The 11,441-nt window shown below is 41.8% G+C and overlaps 1 protein-coding gene across 5 annotated transcripts; it reads right to left on the bottom strand.

Moving 5' to 3' along the window:
* Positions 1-6,422: 6,422 nt before the first annotated feature.
* On the bottom strand, positions 6,423-10,555 carry Armcx1 (armadillo repeat containing X-linked 1). 5 transcript variants are annotated; one of them, XM_052735787.1, is made up of 5 exons: positions 10,425-10,555; positions 9,973-10,064; positions 9,438-9,521; positions 8,610-8,696; positions 6,423-8,341 (listed from the first exon to the last, which is right to left on the bottom strand). In XM_052735787.1, the coding sequence occupies exon 5, from the start codon at positions 8,208-8,210 to the stop codon at positions 6,816-6,818; it is 1,395 nt and encodes a 464-aa protein (XP_052591747.1). In that variant the 5' UTR covers positions 8,211-8,341; positions 8,610-8,696; positions 9,438-9,521; positions 9,973-10,064; positions 10,425-10,555; the 3' UTR covers positions 6,423-6,815. The 5 variants fall into 5 exon arrangements, with proteins under 5 accessions (XP_052591747.1, XP_052591725.1, XP_052591737.1 ...); XM_052735765.1 differs by having other exon boundaries at positions 9,442-9,521; XM_052735777.1 differs by having other exon boundaries at positions 9,442-9,521; positions 10,403-10,510.
* Positions 10,556-11,441: the final 886 nt, after the last annotated feature.

The raw sequence follows: 11,441 nt of genomic DNA, 5'->3' as shown, positions 1-11,441 counted from the left end.
TTGATTTAATTTCATTTGGTCGCAAGTGTTGAAGGAAATCTCTATTGACTCAGTAACTGAATATTAAACTACTGGAACATGCATTAAGGTGGCTACAGACAAAAAAGAATATAGCCTTTTCAGACTGGTTCAATAAAATGGCTAAACAACAACAAAAAAATCACCATACTTCATAGAGAGAAGCAGAGTCTCATTTACAGTTGCCAAAATGCCATAACGTCTGTTTGAGGCTTTGTTTTCCTTTTTTAGGGAAAAATATATTGAAAGGCATGACAACCCGAGATAATCTGGCCAACACACAGGAAAACAATAAACTAACACAAGCACTCTGGAGGAAGCCTGTTAAACTTGTTAAACAAAGACTGCAAATCCACTCATTCAGTGTGCTCACAGAAGTGAAGAAAAACACGAGAAAGGAAAGCTAACGTTGCTTTCTCAGCAGACCCAGAAATTCAACAGAGATAGAAATTGAAAAAGGCAGAAGCGGAGACGAGGCAGGGGAGTAACAGGAAAGGAGGGCAGGGTTGGGGAAAGTAACTCTGGAATTGAAAATTTCAATAATTCCAATGAAAACAATCACTAAAGGGATAACAAAACATCTGATTAGGTATAAAAAAAGAGTCGGTGAACGTAAGGATGGGAAAATTGAAATGATGAACTCTGAGTAACAGAAAGCAAAAAGAAGAAAGGAACCTGAACACAGCCTAAGCGATCCATGGGCCACCATCAAACAGACAAACATATGCATATGGGAAATCCAGAAGGAGGAGAGAGAAAAGAAATGTAATCTTAACTACTCCGGAAACGAAGGCAGAAGTATCTCACAAGTTCAAATCCAGGCTGGGCTTCAGAGTGAGTTCAGAGTCAGCTCTAGCAACTCATTGAGACCTATCTCAAAGTAAAAAATACAATAGAGGCCTGGAGATACATACATATATATATGAGAGAATATATATATACACACACACACACATACATATATATGTATCTGAGTTAAGCAGATAGCCACTCAGGAGACAAATGTAATCAAGATGCTTTAAAAAGTAAACTGCAAGTGAATTATAAATCCAGATATTAATGGCAAAACAACATAGTTTCTAGGATATAGTGTATATAATCTTCATCACATTATAAAGTGGGACTTTTGCGGGGGGTGGTTCAAGACAGGGTTTCTCTGTGTAGCTTTTGCGCCTTTCCTGGAACTCACTCTGTAGCCCAGGCTGGCCTCGAACTCACAGAGATCTGCCTGCCTCTGCCTCCCAAGTGCTGAGATTAAAGGCATGTGCCACTACCGCCTGGCTTAGTTATATTTTTACATGTATGAGTGTTTTGCCTGCATGTGAGTCTGACACCCTCGATGGTTGTGAGCCGTCATGTGGATGCTGGGAATTGAACCCAGGTCCTCTGGAAGAACAGCCAGTGCTCTTAACCACTAAGCCATCTCTCCAGCCCGGGGAAACTTTTTAAGACAATAAAATAAAATGAAGAAAAACATTGATAAAATTTCTTTTGATTGAGAGACATTTCTTGGCTGAGCATGATGTTGTACATATGCAATCCCAGCAAGCACTCAGAAGACTGAGACAAGAGGATACCAAGTTTGAGTTCCAGGCCCGTTTGGACTACAGAGTGAAACTCTGTCTCGAATGCAGTGGAAGAGAGGGTCTGGAGAGATAGCTGAGCAGTTAAGAGCACTGACTGTTTTTAAAGACAATTAAGGTTTGGTAGCCAGAACCCACATGGTGGCTCACAACCATCAGGTGATGACCTCTTCTGGTGTCTATGGGCACCATGCACTCACGGTGCACAGACATATGTGCAAGCAAAAGTCCATGCACATATATGCACAAAAAATTTGTTAAATGAGAGAGTCTTCTAGATCAAGATAGAGATATCATTATGTACGTGAGAATCGAGCAACACAACCTAATATCAGTATTTGATTAAAAAAAAGATATAAAACTACTCATATCTTCAAGATTTAACTATGCTTTATAGTTATTACATTATAGTGTCTTTGTTTATAAGGCACAGATTGACAATATATGGATATTATCTTGGATAAGAGGACTGGCCAACAAATTTTATACTACTCAAATGTGCTGATTAGCACATTTATTGTAATGCTTCCTGAGGAAAAAATGGTATATATGAGTACTTCAATTGCTGACTCCAAAATTTTGGTCCAGACCACTTTTACAAACTAAATAATTTTCAAAGCCCAAAGTATAGGGTATCCTATCTTGTGGTCCTTATAGAACCCTTCATAATAGACCCATAATGTTGTAGAAGGAGGGGCCCCTAGAGGGCTTCGAGAAAGAAAAACAAGAAACAGCCATGTGGTCTGGTCAATGTCCAGCACAGGCATATGTGCAAGCTGTCACGTACTCGACTATCCATAGAGCTCCCCTGCAGCCCCCTGCCTTTTCCCACCCTTCTCATTCTAGCAATCACTGCCTCCTAGTCTAAAATACCTAAATTACAGTGTATTTAACCAGAAGACAAAGAAACAAAAAATGTATAAAAGTCGCAGTCTTTGGATACTGAAGGGTTCGGTCTTTTGGAACTAATATCCCTGGGCCTTGTTATATGCATACAATGAAACTGTTACCCAGAACACAGCTTGGATGTCTTTTCCCTTGGTTTCCCACAGCAATAGCATTATTGTGAGCATGATGGCATCTCCTACCTACTTCAATTTATGTGCCATCCTAGACCCATTCGACTCTACATCTAATCTAGAGCTAGATTAACTGCTTTATATTCTGACTAAGAAAGAAAACAAAGGTTCATCCTGCTTGTACATTCCTAGGGTGCAAGGCATTGCCACCCTGCTTCCAGCTACAACCTGAGTAGTCACATGACGTAGTGTCACCTGATAACGGAGGCACAAAACTAGCATGAACGCACCCATGGACATACGAGAGTTAATGTCCTGTGAGGCAGATTTTGACCAAGAGAGCAGCTGCTTGTGGAAGCTGACAGAGGGTTAGGAACATGGCCCAATGGCAGAGTGCTTGTCTGCCATATCAAAAGCCCTGGTTTTGATCTCTAGGACCACATATAATAAACACACAGCAGTTTTACATTCCTTCTACTGACACTGTTCTTGGAAACCACAATTGAATCAACTGTTTCCAAAGATTATGTCTAGATGGTGACTAACTCTTGGGTTTGCTTTTCATCTACCTTAGTGCCCCCTTTTCTTACTCATGTTTCCTCATATTACATATCCCACCAAAGTGTCACCAGGTAAGAGTTTGTTCCTGGCTCTATTTTCTAGTCCTGAGCTAAGAAACCACCAGACTTTTCATTTTTAATGAAATGAGCTCTGTGGTAAAAGATAGAACTTCACTGTCCCTCCAAGGTAGCAAACATAAAAATAATGTTTCTATTATACAATAGAGTAACATGTCATAAATAGCCAAAGCCCGATGAAATATGAAAAGCCCGTCCATAAAGTAAGCCCTTTGTCTGAGAAATTGTATTGAAAACAGATGTTTATTTTGTAATACATCTGTTTGGCTATTACCAAGATTTTATTTTTTTTACATTTATTTATTTTATGTGTATGAATATTTTACCTACATGTATGTCTGTGCATCATGTGCATGCCTGGTGTCCATGGAGGCCAGAAGAGGGTATTGAGTCCCCTGGGACTGAAGTTACAGATGGTTGTAAGCCACCATATGGATACTGGGAATCAAACCTGTGTCCTCTGGAAGAAAAGCCAGTGTTTCTAACCACTGAGCTTTCTTTCCAGCCCCATAACAAGTATTTTTTTTCTTTTTTAAAAAAGATTTATTTATTTTTAAAAATTGTATTTTTATATATGGGGGTATTTTGTCTTCATGTATGCACACCAGAAGAGAGCATCAGATCCCATGGGACTATCATTATAGACAGTTGTGAACCACCATGTGGGTGCTGAGAATTGAACCCAGAACCTCTGAAAAAGCAGCCGGTGATCTTAACTGCTGAGGCATCTTTCCAGCCCTAGAATCCAAGTCCTTTTTTAAAAAAAATTTTATAATTTAATTTAATTTTACATATCAGACACGGATTCCCTTGTTCTCCCCCCTCCTGCCCCCCCATAACAAGTATTTAACTAAAAATATTAAATTTATAAAAATTATATATAAAATTATATATTTTTATTTAAAGTATAAAATAATTTATTTATAAATTATAAAATAATATTTCAACAATTTATTTATAAATTATAAAAATATCATTTTAATAATTTATGAAATATTTTATAAGATGATAAAATTTATAAAAATAATAATATATTTTATGGGATTCTATAGTATGACCAAAACCCAGAAGCCATAAAGAGAAAATAAGGAAACGTCAATCACTAATCACTTTTTCAGAAAAAAAAAACCAACAACGCTAAATGAAGCAGATCTCCACCAAGCCTCTTGCTTTGTTGGGAGCAATATCTATCTAAATTGTCCAAATTCCAGATTGTTAAATAAACAACCCTCTATGAAGACCTTGATTGCAATCTACATTGATATTAGGGAGAAAATGTTCTACGCAGGAAACATTAAGAATCTGTTGTGTTTATTAATTCTATTTCTCACAATAATAAATTATCATTCTGGATTTTGTTTTCAAAAGGAAGTCCCACTTTATTCGATAACATGTTATATGGTCTGCAAGCTCAGCAAGGCTCAGTAAAGGAGGAGCTGCAAGCTCAGACAAAGCTACCTTTATTAGAACTCCTCTTTCACCTTTCAGGATGTCAATGGTCAGCCCACTCTCAATAGGGGATCAACTTACATTTGCATGAACCTATGCAGACAAAGTGCCCCCTCCACCAGGGCTTCCTTCCATCCCTTGCCTTCCCTCCCAGTCCCCCCCACACCCCTCTTCAAGTACACACGCGGCCCAGGCTCTCAACATGGGCCTGACAAGGCCCCAATGGAGAGGGTGAAACACTCTCAGTTGTAAATACCCCTTCCCTGCCCCCACCTTGCCCTCAGCCTGAGCACACAGGAGACCTAACAACAGAGCTGAGACTGCTCTGGGTTAAAGGCAAGGAAGAGCCACAACTTAGAAAGACAAAGCAGAGACAAACTTCAGCCTGGGATGTGGTGGAAACATAATGTAAATAGCCAGCATGGAAAAACAGTCTTATGTGAGCGCTGTGTTCAAAGCCACTCTCAAGAGAACCTAGCAAAACCAGAGAGTCAAGAACATGAAATGTATGGTACCTACATCAACTGTCTACCCCACGCTGGAGTTTCTTTTGAAACAAGGCAGATGAAATATGAATTAAAGAAAGAAAGCCTGTTTCCTGAGCCTCGAAAAGTTATGCTTTGTGGGGGATGGGGACGATTTAACCAACTGAGACCCATTATTAGAAAATTATCTTTGAGCACATTGAGACTGACACAGATCCTAAAACTGTTTGATGGGAAAATCAGAATAGCAGGATATCCTCTGCGTCTCTAACATCCTCCCTAAAAGAGAAGAAACTAGCTTCTCCCTGACCTGACCCCTGAGCTCTGCAAATTGTCACAGGCCAGGATCCTGCGCTTCTGAAAATGATTGAGAGCTGCCACCTTCCAGGGAAACACTGGGACCCCAGGAGGTGGCCTGGCCATGCCCCACACTAGTCTCACCAAGCACTTGTTGGATCCAGCTTATCCTATCATCAACCTAAATAAAAAAATAAAAACAAAACGAAGAATACTGATTTTTATTTGCGAGTAACAGGGGGCATTACTACGCAAACCCACATAGCACAGTAAACCGCGGGCATATTCAGAGTCTGAGGCAAGGGGAAAGTAGTAAAGACAAAACAAGGAAGATCCTATCTGATGTTTTCAAACAACAATTCTTGGCCACAATGATTGATAAGAAGTGCGTCATCAGTCTGGTGCTGAACAGGCTCCTAGGCAGATTACCTTCTTAAAGTACTTTTTGTGACTGTCAGGTTCAGGAGCATCTGCGCATGCTTGTGGTTCTGCTAATCTTCTGTGACAGTTACTCTCGGAGAATTGTCTGTAAGAATCCTTTCCTAACAACATGTCAGCTCCATTGACGTTTTAGGGATTTTTATGTAAGGAACTCCTCTCTAATTCTGACCCAGACTCGCCAGCGCCAGCCTGCTCTCTGAAGCTGGATTCCCACCTCCAGGCCATTCTTCCTCCTTTTGTATCTCATTCTTCAAGCTCAGCCTTCTTAAGTCCCCCTTCCCCATAAAACATTCCCTGGGCACCATTGTATACAGTAGTTTCTGCTGCCTCTAAGCACTGATAGGAAGCATCCACCCATGACCAGAAGTTCTTCCAGACTTTATAAACATATATAAATAGCCTTTGATTTTATCTATTGTCACACACACACACACACACACACACACACACACACACACACACACACACATGAACCCAAGGACAAAAACAATGTCTTTTTCTACTGCTTAAACATAACTTTATTGATAAAGCACAACTCTTAGATGAACAAATTTAAATCAATACAAAAGTATAGCTTATTATGACATATAGTTACTTCACTGTCAGTTTAAGTAAACAAAAATATCTCCACCTAGGTAGAAAGTTGAATGAATAAGTGTTTTCTTTGTGCAAGCTCTAATATGTATTTGGCATATTTAAAAAGGCTCAGTCTAAAGCCAGCATCAATGGCCATTGATAATCTGTGATTCATTTTTCCTAAATAGCAGCCCAAAAGATCTCTTTGCCACACAAGCGCAATGAAAACCAAAGAAGTTATGAAACACATTGTTCCCACATGCAAACTTAAGAAACATTACTTCAGCGTTGTTTGGAACAGATCTCAAGTTACAGTTTTGTTAATACTTTCAGAACTTTCACTTTGACCACCAGATCCTTATGATTTGCTAATGCTCTGATTTTCTTAACACATACTCCAGATTCTTTGAATAAAAAAAATAGTGAGCTCCTGCTGAATTCTCTCCTGGATGAGGCAAGCCCTTCACTTTTTATGTTGTCATTTATATTTTCAAAAAGAGTAAGGATGTTAAGAAGAATCTCTCTATCCCATTCTTTATTAAAGAGGGAAATCAGTTCTGATGGCACTTTACAACTGACCAGCTCTCTTGTCATGGCTGGATTTTCAGTAAAGTTTATAATTAGTTTCATAGTCTGTATCTTGGTGAAGTGATTTCCCAGGAATAACAAAGCAAAAAAGTCTGGAAAAGAATAGGAAAGCAAATGTTGGTAATGATTAGTCACAGTCATGTTGGTTAACAGCCTTAATCCAGCCATCTGCACGGCTGAGTCCAAGCGACAAATCATGGTATCATCACACACTTGACTAATGTAAGTCTTAATCTTGCCCTGATTTTCAGAATTAACACTCAAGTTATTAAGGGCATTGTAAGTCTTTTCCCTAATAATGGGGTCTCTCGTTTTTATCAGTTTTGCAATAATTGGGACACCACCCAATTCACGTATGGCATTTTGATTAAATGAATATGCTGCATTGTTACCCAGTGTGACCAAGGCTACCTCCTGAGTAAAAGGGTCATTTGTTCTCTCCAAGATGTTAAGGACCTTTTGAAGGTCAGGGGCACTCAGAATATCATCAATTTTATAGGGAAAGTTGAACTTGCCCCTGCGTACAGGCCATGCTGTGGCTGGAGCCTTGGTGCTCTTACTTCGATTCTTTCTCTTGACCTTCCCGCTTGCCCTGCTCCTAGCCCTAGAGCCACGCCTGCCGCCGGGGTGGCAGCCTCCCCCCCTGCCTCCTGGGCAGGGTAAACTCGATGTCAGGGTCCTGCTCCCAGATATGTTAGCAAACCTGATCCCTCTGCCTGCCTTTGCACGTGCCTGTTCCTTTAGGATCTTGAAAAGGGCTTTAGCCTTAGCTTCTAGGCCACCTCCACCCTGGGACTCTGGTTGCCCTTCCTTCTTTACACCTGGACCATTCTCAGGTCCCACCTTTACATCAGCCTTGGCCTTTGAATCGTCTTGAGGTTTGGCTCCTGCCCCGACCCCAACATTAATCTTAACTCCTTTCTCAGTTTTGCCCCCAATTTCTGGTTTGTCACTACAAGACTCTTCCCCCACTTCCTCCTCCTCCTCTTCCTCCTCTTCTTCATCACCCCAGAGTTTCTCATCTTTTCCCCAGGTCAGTCTGTATACACAGTAGCAGGCACCAGCCCCGATGACCATGCCTGCCGCCACACATCCAGCTTCCCGGGTGCGGCCCATGATGCAGCTGGGGTGAATCCCTTAACCAGGACACAAAGCTGGCTTGCTCTGGTCCAGAATACTCTCAGGTCAGGGGCAAATTCTTCAAACTTTGCAGGTAGGAGCAGCTACAACAGCAGACGCAGTGAGACCTAGAGGGGAAAAAAAAGATTTCAGACTTTTGACTTCTCCAATTGTGTCTTGGTACATAAGTAGACTGAATCGCTTGCCTACAAGCACACAAACATACAGAGACACTGGCTAGCACTTGGGACTTGGTATCCTTATCATTATTCCTTTCCTTTATCTAGAAGCAACTTTGGAAGTTTTCCCAACACCCAGATTCTCCAACCTTATGTTCTTCCACCCATCCCTAGAATGTTAAATCGAATGAATTTATATGTTGCCTATGATCTTTACCCTTCCAGACGTCCTGAGTCAGGGTCACCCTCACATACACCCTCAGAGAGGCAACTAGTCCCTCCTCCTTTCCAGCCTCTTGCAGATCTGCAAACAAAAGAACACAGAGGTTTGATCTGAGAGTTTAAGAACCAGATAAATCACACCCAACACAGGATATATACCCATCTTCTGAAGTTCCAGGCCCTTGCCCTTCACTGCAGTGTTTCTTACCTTTTGTTACCTTCCTCACTGCACACGGATGTGGCATTATCTCCCTTCCCCTCTGCCTTGGATGATCCGTCTCCTGGCGCCCCACTACTCTATCTGTTACTTCTTCCAAAGATGACACTACGCACCCTTTCTTGTAAAGAAATGGACAGAGGTCCCTAGAAATTAGATAGACTTTAAGTGCATCTGCACTTGCTTCTGCCACCCGACTATCTTAAAGACAGCCTCTCAACTCTATTGAACAATTATATAGATTTCCACTGCTCTGCGAGATTTCTGTCCTCCCTCATCTCAGTTCCTAACTTCACCAAACTTCAGGACTAACAAACTGGGTACCTATTAGACTAACACCAAGGACACTGCACCATATGGTATTTTAGAATAATGTCATCCCATCTCCAATCCAGCACTCTCTACAGCTATCTCCACCTGACTATCTCCTTCTTGGTTTCTTATCTGCAAAATGCTTCCTTTTGTAAGCTCAGGACCAAAGAAAGAGACAGGAATGGGTGATGGAGAGAAAGTCTATGAATCCACTCGAGTTCATTGTCACCATTATCGTCTACTCCAGTGACACCCCCCTCTCACCCCAAACAGTGCCATCATGCTTTTTCTGACCTACTTGATTCTGGAAATTATTCCTCCCTCCCCTGCTCTTCGGTTTGGACTCGTCTTCAGGAGCAAGATTCACAGATACAGTGCCTAAGCATAGACAGAACACAAAACATAAATCGTCTAAATGCCAGTTTTCCCAAATCTGGGGAGCTGGTTGGTCATACGGATTTCATGTTTTTATTTCTCACCCTATCCCCACTTCTCTGGGCTCCGCTGACACCTCCCTGGCGCTATATTACTACATCCTGGCACTCCTTTCTGCAGTGGTCGGCCATTTTCTCTGCAAAAACCACACCCCTTTGGAAGTGCAGGGTTGGAGGCTGGCCTAGCGAGTACAGAAACTGGAGCTGTGGAAGGTGACAGATCTCTTCTGTTCTCCCCACCCCAGCCCACCCCCAAAGATAGCCATTTTTTTTTTCTGTAGAACTATGAGAATCGTCCTTTTTTCCTGAGACGGGGACAGGGGAGAACAGGCACATAGATTGCTAAAGAGTCAATAATGGTCCCGAGTTATGATAAAGCCCTAAGCCATCATCACCTATTTGCGGTCCTCCGGCAATCTCAGCTTTAGACTGACATGCAGAAATTCGATGTCGATTACTCCTTTGCTTGAAAAGGTACTGCGCCCTCCTGAATGACAGAGGATAACAGTCTCACTACTTCAAAATTCTGTCTTCGAAGATGCATCCATGCACCAATCCATAATACTTGCCCCTCCGGATTCAGGACATGCCAAAGACTCCCCGCCCCCAAAGCCTAATCTGGGGTCTCCCCTGGAATCTCTCCCTTCAATGTCCATCGGGGTTTTTTTTGTTTGTTTTTTGTTTTGTTTTGTTTTGTTTTTTGTTCTGAGAGGGTCCGAAGACATTGCAAGTGCGGGAAGAGAGCAGACAGACTGTGTGGCTGGCATCTCCGCTAACCGCTACTGGTAAAACAATCCCCAGGCATACCCCATCCACAACACAGACCTGCGGGGGTCCAGGCAATTACCTTCTTCTCCTCCTCCTCCTCCTCCTTCCGCAGCAGGCCTGCCCGCTCTCAGCGATAACCCAGAGAGAGCAAACACCAAATGTAGACCCGAATTAGAACGGCGCCTGCACACGTCAGCTTCAGCTCACGTGAGGGTCACGTCACTAGTGAGATCAGGACTCCGACTACACTCCTGCCAACGCAGCGACAGGAGGCAGCCTTTCCCTGTCCTTCCCCGCCACACCAGGTCCTGCCGCTATCCATTTCCTCTTTGTTAGTCCCCAAACCAGAAGGAGCTTCTTTTGTGGTTGGAATTTGCCTTTCTATGCTTAACACAGAGCCTGCTTGGGCCTTTTCTTCCTCTTCTAGGAATAATCCTGGCGTTTCTTTATTCCCACCCCAGATGCTTTTCCCTTCTTCCCTTCCCCTTTCAGCTGGGGAAATCCAGCACTTCCCCTGCACTCCCCCACCAAACAGCATTTCAGAAAAGGAGACAGGAGTGGAATTATGTTTCTTAAAATGTTCTGCCCACTTGTTAAAAATCAGCTTTACTTTTACACTGAGGATATAAAATTATGTTTTTCATTTGCGTGGAGAAATATTTAAGTAGAAGAGGAAAACCCAGTGGACCCTTACTAATTGCAATATATATGCATTTATCACACAAAAATATTTCTACTGATTGCAGACAAACAGTTGCTTTCAAAATACGCTAATTTGTTTTTAAAATTGAAAACTGGAATTTGTGCATGAATACGCTAAGAAAAGATAGTCCGTTGTCTGATTTGGACCATTTTATACAAACTGCTCGTTTATTTTTTTTTTTCTACTTTTGCCTCAACTTGCAATTTGGTAAAATAAAAGCAACACAATCAGTCCTAACTTATTTAATTAAAGTAAGACATGTAGTTAAGTACCCAGAGTCTTTACTGATTGCTAGAGGAAAGATCTGATGGCTGCTCTAAACACCTGCTCCTGGATTAGATTCCAGCCTACTAAAGCTGAGACAGCTGAGAGTGAGAAGATGGGATGGTCCCA

Source organism: Peromyscus californicus, unplaced genomic scaffold, assembly GCF_007827085.1.
Source record: "Peromyscus californicus insignis strain IS unplaced genomic scaffold, ASM782708v3 Scaffold_10__1_contigs__length_136768540, whole genome shotgun sequence".
NCBI lineage: Eukaryota > Metazoa > Chordata > Mammalia > Rodentia > Cricetidae > Peromyscus > Peromyscus californicus.
Note: the sequence above shows the minus strand (reverse complement) of the source record. Positions and strands in the feature narration are given on the sequence as shown.